The sequence below is a fragment of the Symphalangus syndactylus genome, chromosome 11 (assembly GCF_028878055.3).
Source record: "Symphalangus syndactylus isolate Jambi chromosome 11, NHGRI_mSymSyn1-v2.1_pri, whole genome shotgun sequence".
In the NCBI taxonomy this organism is placed as follows: Eukaryota; Metazoa; Chordata; class Mammalia; order Primates; family Hylobatidae; genus Symphalangus; species Symphalangus syndactylus.
In genome coordinates this window covers 118,182,919-118,206,146 of record NC_072433.2, presented here as the reverse complement: position 1 = coordinate 118,206,146, position 23,228 = coordinate 118,182,919, and the positions used below count along the sequence as shown (strand labels likewise).

General features: G+C 40.8%; 1 protein-coding gene and 1 long non-coding RNA gene across 4 annotated transcripts in view; one reads left to right on the top strand and one right to left on the bottom strand.

Annotated features, from left to right (window-relative positions):
• The first annotated feature begins 5,968 nt into the window (after positions 1 to 5,968).
• LOC134731749 (uncharacterized) lies at positions 5,969 to 22,041 on the top strand. Of its 3 annotated transcripts, XR_010114321.1 has the most exons (3): positions 5,969 to 6,877; positions 7,416 to 7,533; positions 21,158 to 22,041. It is a non-coding gene; the product is annotated as an uncharacterized lncRNA (long non-coding RNA). The 3 variants fall into 3 exon arrangements; XR_010114320.1 differs by lacking the exon at positions 7,416 to 7,533; XR_010114319.1 differs by having other exon boundaries at positions 6,197 to 7,533.
• LYRM7 (LYR motif containing 7) overlaps positions 7,303 to 23,228 on the bottom strand; it is a 55,409-nt gene continuing 39,483 nt past the window's right edge. The window contains exon 5 of the mRNA XM_063612398.1: positions 7,303 to 7,614. Coding sequence (XP_063468468.1) covers positions 7,592 to 7,614 — 23 coding nt within the window. The 3' untranslated portion in view covers positions 7,303 to 7,591. The remainder of the gene's footprint in view (positions 7,615 to 23,228) is intronic.

Sequence of the window (23,228 nt, the reverse complement as noted above, 5' to 3'; positions counted from 1 at the left end):
AGGACCTGATGGAGCTGAAAACCACGGCACAAGAACTACGTGACAAATGCACAAGCCTCAGTAACTGATGCGATCAACTGGAAGAACGGGTATCAGTGATGGAAGACAAAATGAATGAAATGAAGCGTGAAGAGAAGTTTAGAGAAAAAAGAATAAAAAGAAATGAACAAAGCCTCCAAGAAATATGGGACTATGTGAAAAGACCAAATCTACGTCTGATTGGTGTACCTGAAAGTGATGGGGAGAATGGAACCAAGTTGGAAAACACTCTGCAGGATATTATCCAGGAGAACTTCCCCAATCTAGCAAGGGAGGACAACATTCAGATTCAGGAAATACAGAGAACACTACAAAGATAGTCCTCGAGAAGAGCAACTCCAAGACACATAACTGTCAGATTCACCAAAGTTGAACTGAAGGAAAAAATGTTAAGGGCAGCCAGAGAGAAAGGTTGGGTTACCCACAAAGGGAAGCCCATCAGACTAACAGCTGATCTCTCAAGAGAAACTCTACAAGCCAGAAGAGACTGGGGGCCAATATACAACAACATTCTTAAAGAAAAGAATTTTCAACCCAGAATTTCATATCCAGCCAAAATAAGCTTCATAAGTGAAGGAGAAATAAAATACTTTACAGACAAGCAAATGCTGAGAGATTTTGTCACCAGCAGGCCTGCCCTAAAAGAGCTCCTGAAGGAAGCACTAAACATGGAAAGGAACAACCGGTATCAGCCACTGCAAAAACATGCCAAATTGTAAAGACCATCAAGGCTAGGAAGAAACTGCATCAAATAACGAGCAAAATAACCAGCTAACATCATAATGACAGGATCAAATTCCCACATAACAATACTAACCTTAAATGTAAATGGACTAAATGCTCCAATTAAAAGACACAGACTGGTGAATTGGAAAAAGAGTCAAGACTCATCAGTGTGCTGTATTCAGGAAACCCATCTCACGTGCAGAGACACACATAGGCTCAAAGTAAAGTGATGGAGGAAGATCTACCAAGCAAATGGAAAACAAAAAAAGGCAGGGGTTGCAATCCTAGTCTCAGATAAAACAGACTTTAAACCAACAAAGATCAAAAGAGACAAAGAAGGCCATTACGTAATGATAAAGGGATCAGTTCAACAAGAAGAACTAACCTAAATATTTACGCACCCAGTACAGGAGAACCGAGATTCATAAAGCAAGTCCTTAGTGACCTAACAAAGAGACTTAGACTCCCACACAATAATAATGGGAAACTTTAACATGCCACTGTCAACATTAGACAGATCAACAAGACAGAAAGTTAACAAGGATATCCAGGAATTGAACTCAGCTCTGCACCAAGTGGACCTAATAGACATCTACAGAACTCTCCACCCCAAATCAACAGAATATACATTGTTTTCAGCACCACACCACACCTATTCCAAAATTGACCACATAGTTGGAAGTAAAGCACTCCTAAGCAAATGTAAAAGAACAGAAATTATAACAAACTGTTTCTCAGACCACAGTGCAATCAAACTAGAACTCAGGATTAAGAAACTCAAAAACGCTCAACTACATGGAAACTGAACAACCTGCTCCTGAATGACTACTGGGTACATAAGGAAATGAAGGCAGAAATAAAGATGTTCTTTGAAACCAACGAGAACAAAGACACAACATACCAGAATCTCTGGGACACATTGAAAGCAGTGTGTAGAGGGAAATTTATAGCACTAAATGCCCACAAGAGAAAGCAGGAAAGATCTAAAATTGACACCCTAACATCACAATTAAAAGAACTAGAGAAGCAAGAGCAAACACATTCAAAAGCGAGCAGAAGGCAAGAAATAACTAAGATCAGAGCAGAACTGAAGGAAATAGAGACACAAAAAACCCTTCAAAAAAATTAATGAATCCAGGAGCTGGTTTTTTTAAAAGATCAACAAAATCAATAGACAGCTAGCAAGACTAATAAAGAAGAAAAGAGAGAAGAATCAAATAGATGCAATAAAAAGTGATAAAGCGGATATCACCACTGATCCCACAGAAATACTAACTACCATCAGAGAATACTACAAACCCCTCTACGCAAATAAACTAGAAAATCTAGAAGAAATGGACAAATTCCTGAACACATACGCTCTCCCAAGACTAAACCAGGAAGAAGTTGAATCTCTGAATAGACCAATAACAGGCTCTGAAATTGAGGCAATAATTAATAGCTTACCAACCAAAAAAAGTCAAGGACCAGATGGATTCACAGCCAAATTCTACCAGAGGTACAAGGAGGAGCTGGTACTATTCCTTCTGAAACTATTCCAATCAATAGAAAAAGAGGAAATCCTCCCTAACTCATTTTATGAGGCCAGCATCATCCTGATACCAAAGCTTGGCAGAGATACAACAAAAAAAGAGAATTTTAGACCAATATCCTTGATGAACATTGATGCAAAAATCCTCAATAAAATACTGGCAAACCAAATCCAACAACACACCAAACAGCTTATCAACCATGATCAAGTGGGCTGCATCCCTGGGATGCAAGGCTGGTTCAACATATGAAAATCAATAAACGTAATTCAGCATATAAACAGAACCAACGACAAAAACCACATGATTATCTCAATAGATGCAGAAAAGGCCTTTGACAAAATTCAACAACCTTTCATGCTAAAAACTCTCAATAAATTAGGTATTGATGGGACGTATCTCAAAATAATAAGAACTATCTATGACAAACCCACAGGCAATATCATACTGAATGGACAAAAACTGGAAGCATTCCCTTTGAAAACTGGTACAAGACGGGATGCCCTCTCTCACCACTCGTATTCAACATAGTGTTGGAAGTTCTGGCCAGGGCAATCAGGCAAGAGAAGGAAATAAAGGGTATTCAATTAGGAAAAGAGGAAGTCAAATTGTCCCTGTTTGCAGATGACATGATTGTATATCTAGAAAACCCAACTGTCTCAGCCCAATATCTCCTTAAGCTGATAAGCAACTTCAGCAAAGTCTCAGGAGACAAAATCAATGTGCAAAAATCACAAGCATTCTTATACACCAATGAAAGACAAACAGAGAGCCAAATCATGAGTGAACTCCCACTGCTCAATGAAATAAAAGAGGATACAAACAAATGGAAGAACATTCCATGCTCATGGGTAGGAAGAATCAATATCATGAAAATGGCCATAGTGCCCAAGGTAATTTATAGATTCAATGCCATCCCCATCAAGCTACAAATGACTTTCTTCACAGAATTGGAAAAAACTACTTTAAAGTTCATATGGAACCAAAAAAGAGCCCGCGTTGCCAAGTCAATCCTATGCCAAAAGAACAAAGCTGGAGGCATTATGCTACCTGACTTCAAACTATACTACAAGGCTACAGTACCCAAAACAGCATGGTACTGGTACCAAAACAGAGATACAGACCAATGGAACAGAACAGAGCCCTCAGAAATAATGCCACATATCTACAACTATCTGATCTTTGACAAACCTGACAAAAACAAGCAATGGGAAAGGATACCCTATGTAATAAATGGTGCTGGGAAAACCGGCTAGCCATATGTAGAAAGCTGAAACTGGATCCCTTCCTTACACCTTATACAAAAATTAATTCAAGATGGATTAAAGACTTACAGGTTAGTCCTAAAACCATAAAAACCCTAGAAGAAAACCTAGGCATTACCATTCAGGACATAGGCGTGGGCAAGGACTTCATGTCTAAAACACCAAAAGCAATGGCAACAAAAGCCAAAATGGACAAATGGGATCTAATTAAACTAAAGAGCTTCTGCACAGCAAAAGAAACTACCATCAGAGTGAACAGGCAACCTACAAAATGGGAGAAAATTTTCGCAACCTACTCATCTGACAAAGGGCTAATATCCAGAATCTACAATGAACTCAAACAAATTTACAAGAAAAAAACAAACAACCTCATCAAAAAGTGGGCAGAGGACATGAACAGACACTTCTCAAAAGAAGACATTTATGCAGCCAAAAAACACATGCAAAAATGCTCATCATCACTGGCCATTAGAGAAATGCAAATCAAAACCACAATGAGATACCATCTCACACCAGTTAGAATGGCCATCATTAAAAAGTCAGGAAACAACAGGTGCTGGAGAGTATGTGAGGAAATAGGAACACTTTTACACTGTTGGTGGGACTGTAAACTAGTTCAACCATTGTGGAAGTCAGTGTGGCGATTCCTCAGGGATCTAGAACTAGAAATACCATTTGACCCAGCCATGCCATTACTGGGTATATACCCAAAGGACTATAAATCATGCTGCTATAAAGACACATGTACACGTATATTTATTGCGGCACTATTCACAATAGCAAAGACTTGGAATCAGGCCAAATGTCCAAAAACGATAGACTGGATTAAGAAAATGTGGCACATGTACACCATGGAACACTATGCGGCCATAAAAAATGATGAGTTCATGTCCTTTGTAGGGACATGGATGAAACTGGAAATCATCATTCTCAGTAAACTATTGCAAGGACTGTTGTGGGGTGGAGGGAGGGGGGAGGGATAGCATTAGGAGATATACCTAATGCTAAATGACGAGTTAATGGGTGCAGCACACCAACATGGCACATGTATACATATGTAACAAACCTGCACATTGTGCACATGTACCCGAAAACTTAAAGTATAATAATAATAAAATAAAATAAAATGTGGCACATATACACCATGGAATACTATGCAGCCATAAAACATGATGAGTTCATGTCCTTTGTAGGGATATGGATGAAGCTGGACACCATCATTCTCAGCAAAGTATCACAAGGACAAAAAACCAAACACCGCATGTTCTCACTCATAGGTGGGAATTGAACAATGAGAACAAATGGACAAAGGAAGGGGAACATCACACTCCGGGGACTGTTGTGGGGTGGGAGGAGGGGGGAGGGACAGCATTAGGAGATATACCTAATGCTAAATGATGAGTTAATGGGTGCAGCACACCAACATGGCGCATGTATACATATGTAACAAACCTGCACATTGTGCACATGTACCCTAAAACTTAAAGTATAATAATTGAAAAAAAAAAAAGAAAGAAACAATGAGAAATGGTAGGGATAGGTCCTGAGGAGGATTTGTCTCTTACAAAGTCACTCGTCCAGGTTCTTCATGCAAGGGGAGACTGACATTCTCAGGCAGGGAAGTAGGGCAAGCAAAGGAGCCTTGGCGAATCATAGAGGTCAAGGACCAAGCTTCATTCAAATCTTTCTACAGACTTCTCATACCAATTTCCAAAGTCCCACTTCTTCCCAATCAATGTTGTACTTGAACAAACGTGATCCTGTGGGGTTGTAAGTTCAAATTGCCTTGTAATTCAATCACCCACAGGATTAGCCTTTATGTTTGTTTTTCAGAAATCTTGACCTTGCTACTGTATGAGACAGTTTCTTTTAGGACAGTCATAAACAAGTATGTAGTTCTGAATGTCTCTATAACTCCCTGGCTTGTAGGTACACATAAAATCACCTTAATATTTAGGCCTGAAGTTCCATTAGTTTGAAAGCTCTCACACAAATAACTGTACAACTCTAGACCTCTTTCAAGGTTCTCTCCTATGGATGCCTCTCCAGGGTTTTTAGAGGTTGTTACATAGTGTCATGAATCAAGAGAAGCCACTGTGTGTGATGTTCCTTTGCTTTGCTCTGGGCTTCCCCTGGCTCTGGGCCACCACTTCGATTTCAACCAGGCTGCTGCTCTCCTCTGAGGTTGGCTCAGGGCTCCACCTAAGCCACTCTTCACACTGCGGCCACTGCTTACCCTCTCTGCCTGCCATGCCCACCGTAGCTGCTTCATGTGGACCCCCCATTCCCTGTCCTCCAGTCTGCTGCTTCTGCCTCTAGGTCCCCTGCTGGGCACCCCCACATGGGCTGCTGCTGGCCCGATGCCTTCACTCTACCCAGATGCTGCTTCTGCTTGTCCTGCTGCCTTGTCCTACTCCCTTGCCTGACCTTCCGCTTTGGCTCCTGCATCTGCTGCGGTCACCCTTTTCTCTGTGGCCATTCAGCACACTTCACTCTTAAAAGAGGCAATGTTGAGCCTCTTGTAAGAATTTTGGCTTTCGTTCTGAGTAAAATGGGAAGTTATTGCAGGACTTTGAACAGATGAATGATAGCAGCTGTCTTACATTTATATAGCTCACTCTGCCTGCTGTTTTGAGAATAGACTATGGAGTTTAAGTTAGAGGAAGAGAGACAGGGAGGAGGTTATTGGGTTAGGCCAGGTGAGAGAGGATGGTGGTTCAGAACAGGGCAGTAAACAAGGAAGTGGTGGGTGGTCAGATACTTCATATATTTGAAGGCAGAACCCAATAGGAACTCTTGACAGACTGGATGTGAGATGCGGCAGAGAGAGAAGATTCATAGCTAACTCTAAGACTTTTGACCTGAGCAGATGAAAGCATGCAGTTGCCATGAAGGTTGCAGATGAGGTGGGTTAGAAAAGTAAGATCTGGAATTCTCTATGAGATCTATTCAGTTTGAGATACCCAATAGATATTCGAGCGGAGATGTTGACTAAATAGTTAGATATGTGAGTCAGGAGTTCAAGAGAGAGGCTTGAGTTGGAGAAATACATTTATGAGTTGTCAGATTAGAGGTGGCATTTATGGCCCAGGAAACAGATGAGATTTTTAAGAAAGTGACTGTGGAGAGAGAAGGAAAACAGGCTCAGGACAGAGCCTGGGCATTCCAACACTGAGAGGTTAGACAGGAAAGGCCAAATCAGCCAGATACTGAGAAGAAACAGAAGAAAACCAAGAAGGTATGCTGTCCTGGCAGCCAAGTGTAGAGGGTGCAACAAGGAGGAGGGAATCATCAGTGTCATAAAATGCTGCTGGTCAGGTAAGATGAGGACTCAGGATTGACCCTTGGAATGATCAACATGGAGGACACTTGTTGGCTTTGATAATAGTTTTGGTGGAGTCATGTGGGCAAAAGCCTTATTGGGGCCAGTTCAAGACAGAGTGGTAAGGGAAAAGTTGAGGACAGAATTTACAGATGGCTATTAAGAAGTTCAGCCATTAAAAAATTGGGCAGTAGATAGAGGGGAAAGTAGTCAAAAAGAGTTTTTTGTTCATTTTATTAAAGATGCTACAAATAATGGCATTGCAGTAGGCTGATGGAAATGATTTAGTGAAGGGTGAAAAATTGGGCTAGGGAGCAGGAACTATTGGAGCAATGTCCTTTACTGGGTGAGAGGAATTAGGATCTAGTAAATAAACAGAATCAAAATAGGCTTTAAAACAGAACAGAAATAGTTCATATATGGTAACAAGCAATTTGGGTGGAGTTTTTATTTTATGTAGAAAATTGCATTTTTTGATCTGAGTTGTGATATTGATCATAAGAAAGCAACAGTGTTTGTTGAATCCATGAAAAGACAGCTTTAGACTTGGCAGCTGTGCCCCCCAAGACATCTTCCCAGTACTCATCCTGCAGAAACATGCCTTATCCCAAAGGCGAAGGTCAAGGGCCAGACGACTGAAAACACGCTCCAGGTATTTTTAGGGGAAAGCCAGAGAAGGGGCATTCCTGATGGTCTGAAGATGCTCCATATTAGATTAAAATGTCTGGTGGGACTAGAGGAAAGAAAGAAACAATTATGTTTTATAGTCACTTGAGTTCCATATAGGATTGGAAAGGAAGTGAAAAAAGGGGAGAAAACAATTTTCTATTTTTAAGTAAATGGATGGGATGATGATGAGTCAAATTAGCTAAGAAACAGTGCTTGGAAGTAGGGGAGAAAGTAATCTGCTATTTTAAGAAAATGGATGTGGTGCCAATGATTTAATTACATTAGCTGAGAAGCCAGTCAGCATTTATTATACCTTTCAGGGTAAGAGGGCTGTAGACTTGAATCTAGGACAAAGCTGAAAGCTTGGCAGCAGGAGCAGAGTCAGAAGCAAAGGCTGGAGTAAGTGGCAGGATTAAGGTAGAAAATGATATTGTCATTGTATCTGTCTTTCCACGGGAATCACTGGGAATGGTATTGAGAAGCGAAGGGTGCCATGCCCTGCACTCACATCCTCTTCTGTGTCCACACCAATGCATATCTCACTGTTAAAGAAGACGCTGAGATAAAACAACGGGATAAGGAGCACATAGTGTGCCATCTGAGGCCAAAACAAGATTGCAGGGAACTCAGCTGACAACGTACATGCAGTAGAAATACAAAAGCAAGTGCAGCAACGTGGGACAGTCTCCACCTCCATTCACTTTATGTTTAAAATTTCATTTAGTAAAGTCTTAGTTTCTTTGGTTCAATATCATTATCAAATAATGCAAAGAACAGCTAATATGTTCAATGCTTTTAATGTGCCAGGTACTGTTCTAAGTAGTTCAAATATATTAATTAATTTCAGCTAGGGACTATTATTCATTCTCCCTTTATAGATGAGGAAACTGAGGGACAGAGGAAGCTGAGGGGCAGCCCAGGCAGTCTTGTAGCAAAAGCTTATGCTTTTAACCAGTATATAAAAATCTATCTCAGGACTTAGAGACTTTTGGACGGCCAAGAACTCCTTACTGACTTCCTGTGTGCTTGTGAAAAATCCATTTTATCTTTGTATTATGAGATTCCATCCCAAATTAGTAAAATTTGAGTGAAAGTTTCTTGTCATCACAGATATATTAAAGTAGAAACACTTAGCTAGTCTTTCTTATGAATTCAAACAATTTCTCAAACACTCAGCCATGTGAGCATTATGTAATGATGAGTCAGCTGTCTGAAAGGTTTCGGAGTGATTTCTTATTCACATTGCTAATTGTTTAATTATGCTAAAATTATATTGACTAAATATTCTTCACATATTATTTAAATGATTTCTCACTTCAGGTGTACATATGAATCAATGGTAACTTGCTATATTCTTCTCAATAACAATATTTAACAATTAACAAAATATTAAATTTATGCAATTCACCTATGGAAAACAGCTAATGGGAAGTGGGAAAAGGGAGAGGAAAAACTGCTGTAAATGAAGGTGAAAAAATGAGAAAGAAGAATTCAATTTTGTAAGTAAGTGTTAGAAATTGTTTGTTGAGGAGAAAAAAATGAAACAAATAAGTCAGATACTCTGTTAGGCATGAAGCTTCTCCATCCTGAAATAGAAGTAGTGTGAGAAAGCTTAACTTTTTCGAAAAAAAAGAATGGGTATTCTAGAGCCACTTATTTTGTTTTGTTTTTTTTCACTGATAATGTGCTCACACAACAGAATATTACATTGTGAATTCTGAGGGTGGGGTCACATTTCTCACTTTTTTTTTGGTATTCTGTATAGTAGCTAATGCTGTGCTTTGCATACAGGAGGGTGTTGATGAATATTGATTTGACTGGAAGACAGAATAGATGAGCAGAACATTTAAAGCAGGGGTGTCCAATCGTTTGGCTTCCCTGGGCCACATTGGAAGAATAAGAATTGTCTTGAGACACACGTAAAATACACTAACACTAATGATAGCTGATAAGCTAAAAAAAAAAAAATCGCAAAAAAATCTCATAATGTTTTATGAAAGTTTACGAATTTGTGTTGGGCGGTATTCAAAGTCATCCTGTGCTGCATGTGGCCGTGGGCTGAGGGTTGGACAAGTTTGATTTAAAGTTTCTGGTGAGGCTGGGCGTCTGTAATCTTAGCACTCTGGGAGGCCAAGGCGGGCAGGTCACCTGAGGTCAGGAGTTTGAGACCAGCCTGGTAAACATGGTGAAACCCCATCTCTATTAATAATACAAAATATTAGCCAAGCATGGTGGTGGATGCCTGTAGTCCCAGCTACTCGAGAGGCTGAGGCAGGATAACTGCTTGAACCCAGGATGTGAAGCCTGCAGTGAGCCAAGATCGTGCCACCGCACTTTAGCCTAGGCGGCAGAGTGAAACTCCATCTCAAAAAAAAAAAGTTTCTGGTGAGGTACTCCTATAGACATTTTGGTTTGGCAGACACACAGATGAGTATGTAGGACTTGGAAATGTGGTCAAATGTGCATAGACACACACACATTCCACTGAACTGTGCTCTAGTAATCAGGCCATAGCATCATAGCATACTTGTCAGGAAAACAATACCTGGTGAATGGCTCACTCTGAGTACAATTCCAGTAACAGTTCTGCCTTGATTTACTTTGTGATCGCAAATAATGTACTATCTTCTGTCATTCTAGCATGTTTTCTACGTCTATAATGGAATATTCTATCAAGGTACCCTAAAGTCACTTAGCTAACTATGAGGCTGCAGATGAAAATAAGTGTTATATGCTGCTTGCTTAGAAATATTTTCTGGCCAGGCGCGCTGGCTCATGCCTGTAATCCCAGCACTTTGGGAAGCTGAGGTGGGCGGATCACGAGGTCAGGAGATCGAGACCATCCTGGCTAACACGGCGAAACCCCTTCTCTACTAAAAACACAAAAAATTAGCTAGGCCTAGTGGCAGACGCCTGTAGTCCCAGCTACTTGGGAGGCTGAGGCAGGAGAATCGCTTGAACTGGGAGACAGAGGTTGCAGTGAGCCGAGATGGCGCCATGGCACTCTAGCCTGGGTGACAGAGCCTCCGTCTCAAAAAAACAAACAACAAAAAATCTGAGATAAAGGTCAAAAGTATTTTTAAAACAGGGTTATTCTTAAAACAATGGCATAATTAAATGTAAGCATATGACCACAGCATTATGCGCTGACAACTTACATGTATAAAAATTCAGTGTTTCTCAGTAATCCCTGATCAAACATATTGGCATGAAATATAGAGGAATTAGAGTGATTACAAGCAGAAGTAATCAAAATCTTATTCCAAAAGATACCTATATTACAGTTGCTGTGGCAACCCACAACTTTTTTTGTTTGTTTGTTTGAGACAGGTTCTTGCTCTGTTGCCCAGTCTGGAGTGCAGTGGTGCAATCATGGCTCACTGCAACCTCTGCCCCCCGGGCTCAAGTGATTCTCCCATCTCAGCCTCCTAAGCAGCCAGGACTACAGGCACATTCCACCACACCCAGCTAATTTTTAAATTTCTAGTAAAGATGAGGTTTTGCCATGTTTCTCAGGCTGGCCTTGAACTCCTGAGCTCAAGTGATTTGGCTGCCTCTTCCTCCCAAAGTGTTGGGATTATAGGAATGGGCCACCATGCCTCGCCTCTTTTTCTGCATTGTGTATCAAAGCCACAACATGATGTTTTTGTAAGTGATGTTATAGCAGCCCAAGTTCTGGTACAATAGTTAATGACTCATCTCATTGAATTGTGTTTTTCAGTCTTACTTGTTCACTATCATGGAGGGAAGTACTAAAGCCTTACAGTTCCTAGAAAAAATGGCCAGACTTTATTTTGAGTTTAAAGGGTCAGAATTTTATTATTCTGAAAAGGATATTGAGGTACATTGAGAATAAGCAACAAATGTGGGCTTATCTATAAGCTGCCATGACTTAAATGGTCATTGATGATTTTTAAATCTTTAAATATTACAGGATTGTAGGCTTATCACTTACTTGTGCAATCTATAACATTATCAATAACAAAAATGCTTTTCCCCAACTATGTAATATGTTGAAGTCACTATGTCAAGATCACAAGGTATAACAACCTAACATAAATTACGTTTTATTTTAAAATAAAAATTTTTCTCATAGCATAACATTTTTAATACAACATTTTCTTATAACAAATAAAAGCAGAAAAATCACAAGTGTATGAGCTCAGTTCATAAATGTTCACAATTGCATAACCTCCACTTAGATCAAAATATAGACTGTTGCTAGCACCCTAGTAATTCCTTGTTCTTTTTCATAATCATTATCTGTCTTTTTTCAAAAGTTATCCACTATCTTGGCTTCTAAGACATAGATTAGCTTTAGCCTTTTAAAAATATAAACATTTTAATTAAAGTGTAACAAATATACAAAAAGCACACAAATCATAAGCACACAACCAACAAATTTTCATAAACTGAACATCTATATCTAACCAGCACCCAGATGAAAAACCATAACATTATCAGCATCCCAGAAGGGGATCCCCCGCTTGTCCCCATCAGGTGATTTCCTCCCCCACAAAAAGGATAACCGCTATCTTGATTTATAACATTATATATCAATTTTACCTGTTTTCAAACTTTCTTTCTCATTGCTGTATAGTATCTCATGGTATGAATATATCATTTACTCTTTCTACTGTATTAGTCATGTGAGTTGTTTCGCTTGGGCTAATACAAATAGTAATGTTGTGAACATTTTTGTGCATGTCTTTCAGTGGACATCATTCCATACCTCAGAGTGCAAGTGCTGAGTCATAGGATATGTATATGTCCAGCTTTAGTATATACTACCAAGCATAGTTCCAAAGTTGTACCAATTTGTATTCTTATCAGCAGCATGTGAAAATTCCAAGTGCTCCATATCCTTGCTAACCCTTGGTATTGTTATTTTAGTCATTTTGGGGGGCATGTAGTGATATTGCATTGTAGTTTTATTTTCCATTCTCATGATAATTAATATTATTGAACACCTTCTCATGGGTTTATTGGCCAATTAGATATCCCCTTCTGTGAGGTGTCTACTCAAGTCTTATGCTCATTTTTCTTTTCCTTTCCTTCTTCTTCTTTTTTTTTTTTTTTTTGAGACAGGGTCTTCCTTTCGCCCAGCTTGGAGTGCAGTGCATGATTCATGTCTCATTGCAGCCTTGACCTCCCCGACTCAAGTGATCCTCTTACCTCAGCCTCCCAAGTAGCTGGAACTACAGGCATGCACCACCCTGCTGTGGCTAATTTTTGCAATTTTTGTAGGGACAGGGTTTTGCCATGTTGCCCAGGCTGGTCTCCAGCTCCTCAGCTTAAGCGATCCACCTGCCTCGGCCTCTCAAAGTGCTGAGATTACAGGCGTGAGCCACTGTGCTCAGCCTCATTTTTCTAATGTATGTCTTTGTACGTTATTTGTTGGAAGTATTTATATATTCTGGATACGAATCAGATATATGTATCACAAATATCTTTTTCCATTCTAGAGCTTGCCTATTCATTTTCTTATTGGTGTCTTTGGCAAACAGAGGTTATCAAGTTTAATGTAGTTCAACTGATCAATTTTTTCCCTTATAGTTAATGCTTTTTTGTGTCATAGATGGGAACTCTTTGCCTACCCCAAAGTCATGAAGATATTTTCCTATGTTTTCCTTTAAAAGTTTTATTGTTTTTTATGTTTAGATCTACATACCATTCAAAATGGATTTTTGTGAGACATGGTCCAATATTTTTTGCCATGTTGCTGTCCTATTCACTCAGTACTGTTTGTTGAAAAGACATCTTTTCCAAATCATGCTTTTGAGACAAGCCTATATGAGAGGCACTTTCAGAAAACATAAGCCTTTAAAAGCAGAATTATGTATAATTATGTGCCAAATTTGGAATGCTCTAAATTGCCAATACAGAAAGCATAGGAAAATTAATTTCTTTGTTTCTAGACCAGGGATCAGCAGACTTTTTATGTAAAGAGATAGATAGTAAATAATTTAGGCTTTGTGGGCCATATAGTCTCTGTGACAACTACTCAACTGTGTTGCTGTAGTAAGAAAGTAGCCATAGACAATATGAAAATAATGGGCATACTTATATTCAAATCAAACTTTATTTACAAAAACAGGTGGAAGACTAGATTTGGTCAAAGTCCTGCTGTAGTCTGCCACCAAAATTATCAAATAATTATGCATTTGTCTATTTCCTTGCATCAGTGAAAATCTGGTACAAGAATAGATCTCAGGCAGCTCCCTGGCCTGATCCTGCTTGATGATTATTCAACGGAGTTGATATTGATTCATCCAGTCTAAGCTACCTTGGCTCTTTTTTAAGTATCTATGGTAAGACTGAGTGAATCAATATCCACTTCTCCAGTGAACCCTTCCTCAGGTAGTCATGTGGTGAGAGTCTTCAGGATGGTTTGGAAGCATTAATGTGGTATAAACTTCCTTTTATGGATGGAAGGGAATAGATTTCTTGAAGGAGTTGACTGGACAATCCCTCACACCCAGGTCATTTTATTGGCAGCCTGACATCTTTGTGGAGACCTGAAGGTTAGGGATGTTTGCACCCAGGATTGGAAACACTGCGATGTCCATTGCTCTGTGTGTAGATGAGCTGTGTCTTCTAGCTAAATTAAAGGAGACTGTATCCCTGTATCCTCACCCTGTGTCAATGGCCTCTGTCAATCTTTTCACAAACCCTTATGGCAGCTACACTTTTAGTTATAGACTATAATGTTTGTTGTTGCTTTTTTTTTTTGAGACAGGTTCTCATTCTGTTGTCCAGGCTAGAGTTCAGTGGTGTGACCACAGCTCATTGCAGCCTGAACTTCCTGTGCTCAGGCAATCCTTCCATCTCAGCCTACCAAGTATTTGGGACTACAGGCACACACCACCATGCCCAGCTAATATTTTTTGTATTTTGTTTTGTAGAGACGGGTCTATCTATATTGCCCAGCCTGGTCTCAAACTCCTGAGCTCAAGCTGTCCACTCACCTCGGCCTCCCAAAGTGCTGGGATTACAGGCGTGAGCTACTGTGCTGGGCCTAGACTATGACTTTTATTTTAAGGGAATGTCAGAAATTGGCCCAAGCCATAAACCAATCAGGAGTCAGGAAAAACTACCAAGTGGTTTAAACACTGAGCATTTTCCTCCTCTGAAAATGTTCTTTGTGTACTGCTTGATGTGTTATTACCAGGTGAGCACTATCAGTTTTGTTACGGGTCTAAACAGAAAAGTCAATTTATAAATGAATTTTGCTGAGAGTTTTCTACTTCAGCTTCCCTCATTTATTGTCACATTTCCAATAGCAATTTATATATCTTAATTAACCATCATAATTTTTAAAAGACAGTTTAAAGCATCACTTCAAGAGCAGTGAGAAAGTAATTAAATCTTATTACCTAAGTAGTTAATTCTTTAATAAAATAGAGGATTGTATAGATAACACAGTGAACATCTTGGTTGCCAAACATTCCTCTAAATCTTTTCTGGAAACTTCTCCACTGAGTTCCTTTTCTAGACACAGGTGTTTGAATGAGAGATTGTTCTCTTGATTTAAACAAGGCCAATGAACTCTGTTCTCAGACAACATAGAATTCAGATAAAGAGATTTTAGATTGAGTGTGGCTGCTCTACTGAGCAGAGGAGTTGAAAACTCAGGAGCGACTGTCAGTAGCTGTTTTCATCATGTAAACTAAAAAACAGACTAAGGTGGACTGCAGCAATAGTGAAGAATGACAAAAGAGCAGAGTTAGGGGGTGCAGGGCATCCCTAGGCTACTCATAGAATTCCAGATGGTTCTGTCAGCCCAGCTCCAACACATAGGTCTACAAGACACAAATTTATTCTTTAAACCAATTCCTCCATTCTTTTCTCTCTCTCCTTTCTTTTTAAGGCTAGCTAAAATGAGTTCTGTTACTTGCAATTAAAATAATTCTAACTAATGCATCATCTAGTCCAGACTTTTCATTTTACAGGAAAAGAAACAGAAGCCTAGGAATGATCAATGCTTTGCTCAGAGACCTATTTTCAGCGACACAGCTGTGACTAGAACTCAGTCTCCTTCTCCCTCTTTGGTGGACTTTTCTCCGGGTGATGCTAGACTGACATTTATTTAATGAACTCACCTTGAATTTCAGCTTGGAATTAGTTCTTTTTGAATGGATTTGTCATTTTTCTTTTGGTTTGAGTAGGTAACAGACTGTCCCTGAGGTCCTTACTGACCAGAAGAGAAACACTCAGCTTTACAGTTTTGCTTCTCTTGCTTCAGCAATTTGAGCTAATTATGGAAAAGCCTTATTTGGTGTAGTGAATTCTGTACACCATCCAGATGTCCCCTTCAGAAACAGGCATTTATTTCCCTAGCTCCTGAGAGTGTTGGCTGCAGAAGCTGACAGCTATGGCTCTTTCTAAGAGTTGCCCCACTGATGGGAATGGTCTCACCAAGGTTATGTCTCTTCCCTGGGGCAGGCCTGCCCTCAATGCCAGGGAACAAAAGCCTGGTCCCCTTGCCTCAATTCAGAACAATTCTGAAGGCTATTTCAGCTCCAGGCCCCCTCTGCAGCTGCATCAAAATTCAACTACTCCCTCCCATCTTGCTTCTCTCCCTTCCTGAGAGGACTCCCTAGTTTAAAGCTCCTGTGTATAAATCTCTACATCAGTCTGTTTCTCTGGGAATCCTACCTAAAACAGTAGACTTTTTACTATTCCATTGCCAGAGTAAAAGATAAGAGGGGAAAAAAAAGGCTACATAGAGCAGTTTGTGGCAGGAAGCCTAAGATCCCTCAAAGTACTCCTCCCTCACAAACAAAATCCTGTGTTTCTCTTTCCAATTTATATATTTTTAATTTTTTTTCTTCTGGAGATACGGTCTCACTGTGTTGCCCAGGCTGGAATGCAGTGACTATTCTCAGATGTGATCACAGCTCACTGTGGACTTGAACTCCCTGGGCTCAAGGAATCAGCCTCCTGAGTAGCTAGGACTACAGGCACATGTCACTGCACTCACCTCCAACTGACATTTTTAAAATCGTGTTAGGTGTGAATTATTTCATACCACGTTATTTCTTTAAGACACTAAAAATACATCATACTGTGTTTTTATTATATTTTACAAAGCTCGTTCTAATACATTATTTTTATATTTTTAAAACACTGTATTTAGTTGCTAATTAGCACTAGTTTCATTGCAATTGCCTACTTCCTTGCTGGTCTTCCACCCTAGACTGTCTTGTCTTTGAATCACTAGCACCTATCTTTGAGACTGACCCTGGGCAAGTATTCAGTTAATCTTGGTTGAATAAATGAAGAGATTGCATTCCGTTGAAATTGGGGAAAAGATTATAGCAGAAAAAAAAAATCCTAAAGGCCCAAATCACATTTCATTGAGTAAGATTTCTTATCCTCAGAAGACTAGAGATATTAACAATGAATTGCCAGAAAGACATATTGGAAACTTGCTTTCTTCAAAAAGAATCAGTATCCAGGCTGGGTGCAGTGGTTCATGCCTGTAATCCCAGAACTTTAGGAGGCTGAAGTGGGAGAATCACTTGAGGCCAGGAGTTCAAGACCAGACTAGGCAACATAGTGAGACCCTGTCTCTACAAAACTAAAACAAAAATCACCCAGGTGTGGCGGTGTGCACCTGTAGTCCCAGCTACTTGGGGGGCTGAGGCAGGAGGATCGCTTGAGCCCAGGAGGTTGAGGCTGCAGTGAGCCATGACTGTGCCACTGCACTCCACCCTGAGCGACAGAGCAATGCCCTGTCTCAAAATAATAATAATAATAACAATAATAAAGAAAAGAAAAGGAAAAAAATAATCGGTATCTGGAATTCTGAGTTTGGCAACATGTAGACTAAGTTATTAGAACCCTACCCACAACAAAATTACGTATGAGATTCAATTTTAATTTCCTCCAACATTTTATTTTGAAGAACTTCAAAGCTAGAGTAAAGTTAAAAGTTGGAGAACAAAAAAGAGCTTTCCCCCCTTTTCCCTCTCTCTCTTTCTTTGAGTATCTTTATGAACTAATGGATTATTATTATTATGTATATATTTTTTTGAGATGGAGTTTCGCTCTTGTTGCCCAGGCTGGAGTGCAATGGCATGATCTCAGCTCACTGCAACCTCTGCCTCCTGGGTTCAAGTGATTCTCCTGCCTCAGCCTCCCGAGTAGTAGCTGGGATTACAGGCATGTACCACCCTGCCTGGCTAATTTTGCATTTTTGGTAGAGCCGGGGTTTCACCATATTGGTCAGGCTGGTCTTGAACTCCTGACCTCAGGTGATCCACCCACCTAGGCCTCCCAAAGTGCTGGGATTAGAGGCGTGAGCCACCATGCCCAGCCGGATTGTTATTTTTTTTTATACAATGTGCTGGTCTATCATGGTCATTATTATTTTTGATGCAAAAATTGTCCCATGTTTGATCAGCAAGTCTTCCTTCAATCTGACTTCTGTGTCCTTTTAACATCACCCCACTAATCTTTTGTTATTTCTTTGTATTCTGGCACATACTACATGTCTGAACTCATAAGAAAGGAAATCCCCACATGCCAGAAAGAAAAGAGATCTGAAAGTAAAAGTGGTGTGTAACTGTACACTGACACTGATGTAGTCCTGGAGGTAATTAGGGAACTTAGAAATAAACCCTAACAGCTACACATATCCGTAAGTGGTGAGTGTAGCAGAGAGTAGAACTAAGTTTTTGGCTTGGTGTAAAGCTAGGACCTGTAAGTGTCATGAAAGGGGAATGAGAAACTCTACCCATAAGCCTAAGGACAGCAAGGTTCCAGGGACTTTGGGTAGGGGAAAAAATCACTGGTGAGAGATAAAAATTGCCACACCATGGTGGGCGCAGTGGCTCATGCCTGCTGTAATCCCAGCACTTTGGGAGGCCGAGGCGAGTGGATCACCTGAGGTCAGGAGTTCAAGACCAGCCTGACTAATACAGTAACATCCCATCTCTGATGGAAATACAAAAATTAGATGGGCGTGGTGGCAGGCTCCTGTAGTCCCAGCTACTCAGGAGGCTGAGACAGGAGAATCACTTGAACCCAGGATGCAGAGGTTGCAGTGAGCCAAGGTCACGCCACTGCACTCCAGCCTGGGCGACAGAGTGAGACTCTGTCTCAAAAAACAAAAAATCAAAAAAACAAACAAAAAAAAAACCCTGCCACACATGTGGTGATTTAAATTATTTAAATTTAATTAAATAAACTTATTTTACTTTACTTTTTATTTATTTTTTTGAGATAGGGTCTCACTCTGTCACCCAGGCTGAAGTCCAGTGGTGCCATCATGGCTCACTGCAGCCTCCACCTCCCTGGGCTCAAGTGATCCTCCCACCTCAGCCCCCCCAGTAGCGCAGATTACAGTCACGTGCCACCGAGCCTGGCTCATTTAAAAAATTTTTTTGTAGACATGGGGTTTTTGCCATGTTGCCCAGGCTGGTCTTGAAATCCTGGGCTCAAGCAATCCTCCTGCCTCGTCCTCCAAAAGTTCTGGGATTACAGGCATGAGCCACCGCACCAGGCAATTTAATTTTAAACGATTTGCGTGGTATGGAAATCTCCAAGATACCCTCAGGGTGCCTAGCAGACGCATGCACAAAATCTATTTGGAGGGACGTTCCCACAATCCACAACTCAATGTATCTTCATAGAATTAACAATTGCCATTCAAGATGTACCCACAATAAAAAAATGACAAGACAAATGAGGAAAGAATGTGAGGTGAACAAAGAGGAGTATTGACCATGTAGTACTTGATAGGTTAGGCCATTCTGAAAGAAAGTATAAAATTAGAATTTTTAAATGGTGAAAGAAATGAGAAACCAAAATTAAATCACTGCGAAAAAGGAACAATGAATTTTCCTAACAATTTATTTCTAATAATGTAGCAATTAAAAAATAAAATTAAATGAGATTTATGAAATTAAATGAGAAATACATGGGGTGGATAAACAGCTGATTAGACACAACTGAGGAGAGTAGTGAATTACAGCAGGTACTAAATTTGTGAAATTAAGTAAATTAACCAGAATGAAGCACAATGAGAGGTGCCTAACAAGAATTCTTGTATGAAAGAATAGAGATGGCAGGGCATGGTGGCTCACACCTGTAATCCCAGCACTTTGGGAGGCCAAGGAGGGTGGATCACTTGAGATCAGGAATTCAAGACTGGCGTAGCCTACATGGCAAAACCTCATCTCTACTAAAAATACACAAATTAGCTGGGTGTGATGGTGCACACCTGTAGTCCCAGCTACTCAGGAGGCTGAGGCAGGAGAATCACTTGAACTGGGAGGCAGAGGTTGCAGTGAGCTGAGATCCTGCCACTGCACTCCAGCCTGGGCAACAGAGAATCCATCTCAAAAAAAAAAAAAAAAAAAAAAAAGACTAGAGTTTTTGAGGTAGTATTTGAAAATGGATGAGAAATTTCTAGAATTGATGCACAACATAAACCCTCAGTAAGATGAAGTAGACCAAGTGCTGAGTGGGATAAATAAAAACAAAACCTCTACCTAGAATACCAAAGAAAAGACAAAAATCTTACAAGCAATCATAAAGAAAAGGTGGATTAGCCAAAAGGATTTGCAAAGAGATAATAGACTTTTCAGCAGCAAAATGAGACGGTAAAAGATAATTCGGTATTATCTGTGAAGTGTTAAAGGAAAATAAAGCCTATGTAGAATTCTATACCAAACTATTATTCAGGAGTAACGGTGAAGATAAATATTTTTAGGGACAGTTTCACTGAAAGAACTATTAAGAATGTACTTAGGCTGGGCGCGGTGGCTCAGGCCCACAATCCCGGCACTTTGGGAGGCCAAGGCGGGCGGATCACGAGGTCAGGAGCTCGAGACCATCCTGGCTAACACGGTGAAACCCCGTCTCTACTAAAAATACAAAAAAAAAATCAGCCGGGCGTGGTGGCGGGCGCCTGTAGTCCCAGCTACTTGGGAGGCTGAGGCAGGAGAATGGCGTGAACCCGGGAGGCGGAACTTGCAGTGAGCCGAGATAGCGCCACTGCACTCCAGCCTGGGCGACAGAGCAAGACTCCGTCTCAAAAAAAAGAAAAAGAATGTACTTCAAGAAGGAGGAAATTGAATTCGAAAAGGAAGAAGGATTCAAGAAGCAGTGGTGAACAAAGAAAATGTTGAATATGTAATTGTATTTTTTTTTTTTTTTTGAGACGGAGTCTTGCTCTGCCGCCCAGGCTGGAGTGCAGTGGCGCAATCTCGGCTCACTGCAAGCTCCGCCTCCCGTGTTCACGCCATTCTCCTGCCTCAGCCTCTCCGAGTAGCTGGGACTACAGGCGCCCGCCACCACGCCCGGCTAATTTTTTGTATTTTTTAGTAGAGACGGGGTTTCACCGTGGTCTCGATCTCCTGACCTCGTGATCCGCCCGCCTCGGCCTCCCAAAGTGCTAGTAAGCATTTAGTGTAAAGTGAAAAGTTAACGGAAGTGGTTAAAAGCAAGGTGGAACTAAATTTAAGTAGATTGACAAATATGTTAAAATAAATTGCCTCCAGCACGTCTGTATCAGTCTGTTTGCGTTGCCATAAGGGAATACCTGAGGCTGGGTAATTCATAAAGAAAAGAGGTTTAATTGGCTCACCACTCTGCAGGCTGTACAAGCATGACACCAGCATCTGCTCCACTTCTGATGAGACCTCATGAAAGAAGATGAAGAGGGAGCCGGCTTATCACAGGGCAAGAGCAGGAGCAACAGAGATGGGGAGACGTGCCAAGCTGTTTTAAACAATGAGGTCTCTCATGAACTACCAGAGCGAGAACACACTCATCACCAAGGTGATGGTGCTAAGCCATGCATGAGGGATCCATGCCTGTGATCCAAACACCTTCTACCAGTCCCCACCTCCAACAATGGGATTACATTTCAACATGAGATTTGAGGGTAGCGAATATCCAAACTATATCATTCTCCCCAAATTTCCTTATGCTTATTTTTAATTCCTCTCGCCCACCTGTCCCGCTGCCCTCATCTCTTGGAAACCACTGTTCTGCTTTCTGTCACTATTGAGACAGGTGGGCGGGTTGGTTCCATTTTAATGTGGTCGGGAGGAAAAGAACGAAAGCCCCTTGCTTAAGTGCTAGCTTACCTCTCAGCCAATTAGTAACAAAATGCCTAAGAAACTATTAAAAACAACTTCCTCCCTCAGGGAGCTAGGGACTTCCCCAGGGCTCTGCATGTGCAGTTAGACTTCATCTCCAGCCTACAGTTACCCCTTCTTCATTTCAGTGCTAACAATCACACCCAGAGCATGAAGATTTAAAATGCTAATGCTACATAGGATGTATGAAGAAGCATGTAGAGCCACTGTGCAAGTGCTAGAAAAAACCCTCCCATACATGCCCTGACCCAACCCTTCCCTATAGAGAGACTCATTAAAACTAATCCACACGCTACCCTCAGGAGGCAGCCCATTCCTTTTGCTTTCATGGTGCTGGCTCCTTGTGCACAAGCTGAATAAAGTTTCCTTTGCTGCTATGTTTGGTGTTCTCTCTTGATTTCTATACTGGGGGGCTGCAAGAATCCAGGGCACCTGCCAGTAACACTATGAATTAGTTTGTAGTTTCTAAAATTTCATATAAATGGGAGTCATACAATATACACCTTTTTCTTTGGTCTGGTTTCTTTCACTCAGGATAAGTATCTTGAGATTCATCCATGACATTGCATGTAGCTATTGCCGTTTCTTTTTATTCCTCAGAAGTATTCCATGGTTTGGATTTGTATGGATATATCACAATTTATCCCTTCATCTGTTGATGATATTTGGGTTGTTTCCAGTTTCTGGCCATTTCAAATAAAGCTACTATAAATCTTTGTAAAGAAAATTATTTCATTTTTCTTAGGTAAATACTAGGAGTAGAAAATTTGGATTATATGTGAGGTATGTGTTTAACTTTTTTTTTTTTTTTTTTTGAGACGGAGTCTTGCTCTGTCACCCAGGCTGGAGTGCAGTGGCGCAATCTCGGCTCACTGCAAGCTCCGCCTCCCGGGTTTACGCCATTCTCCTGCCTCAGCCTCTCCGAGTAGCTGGGACTACAGGCGCCCGCCACCACGCCCAGCTAATTTTTTGTATTTTTAGTAGAGACAGGGTTTCACCATGGTCTACGATCTCCTGACCTCGTGATCCGCCTGTCTCGGCCTCCCAAAGTGCTGGGATTACAAGCGTGAGCCACCGCGCCCGACCATGTTTAACTTTTTAAGAAACTGAACAGCTGGGCACGGTGACTTACGCCTGTAATCCCAGCACTTTAGGAGGGCAAGGCGGGCAGATCGCCAGGTCAGAAGTTCGAGACCAGCCTCACCAACATGGCGAAACTCTGTCTCTACTAAAAGTACAAAAAATAAAAATAAAAATAAAAATTAGCCTGGCGTGGTGGCATGCGCCTGTAATCCCAGCTACTCAGGAGGCTGAGGCAGGAGAATTGCTTAATCCCGGGAGGTGGAGGTTGCAATGAGCTGAGATTGTGCCACTGCTCTCCAGTCTGGGTGACAAAGCAAGACTGTCTCAGAAGAAAAAAAAAAAGGGAAGAAGGTGAACAGTTTTCCAAAGTTGTTCTGCTATTTTACATTCCCATCACCAATTTATGAAACTTCCAGGCCAGGCGTGGTGGCTCATGCCTGTAATCTGAGCACTTTGGGAGGCCGAGGTAGATGGATCACTT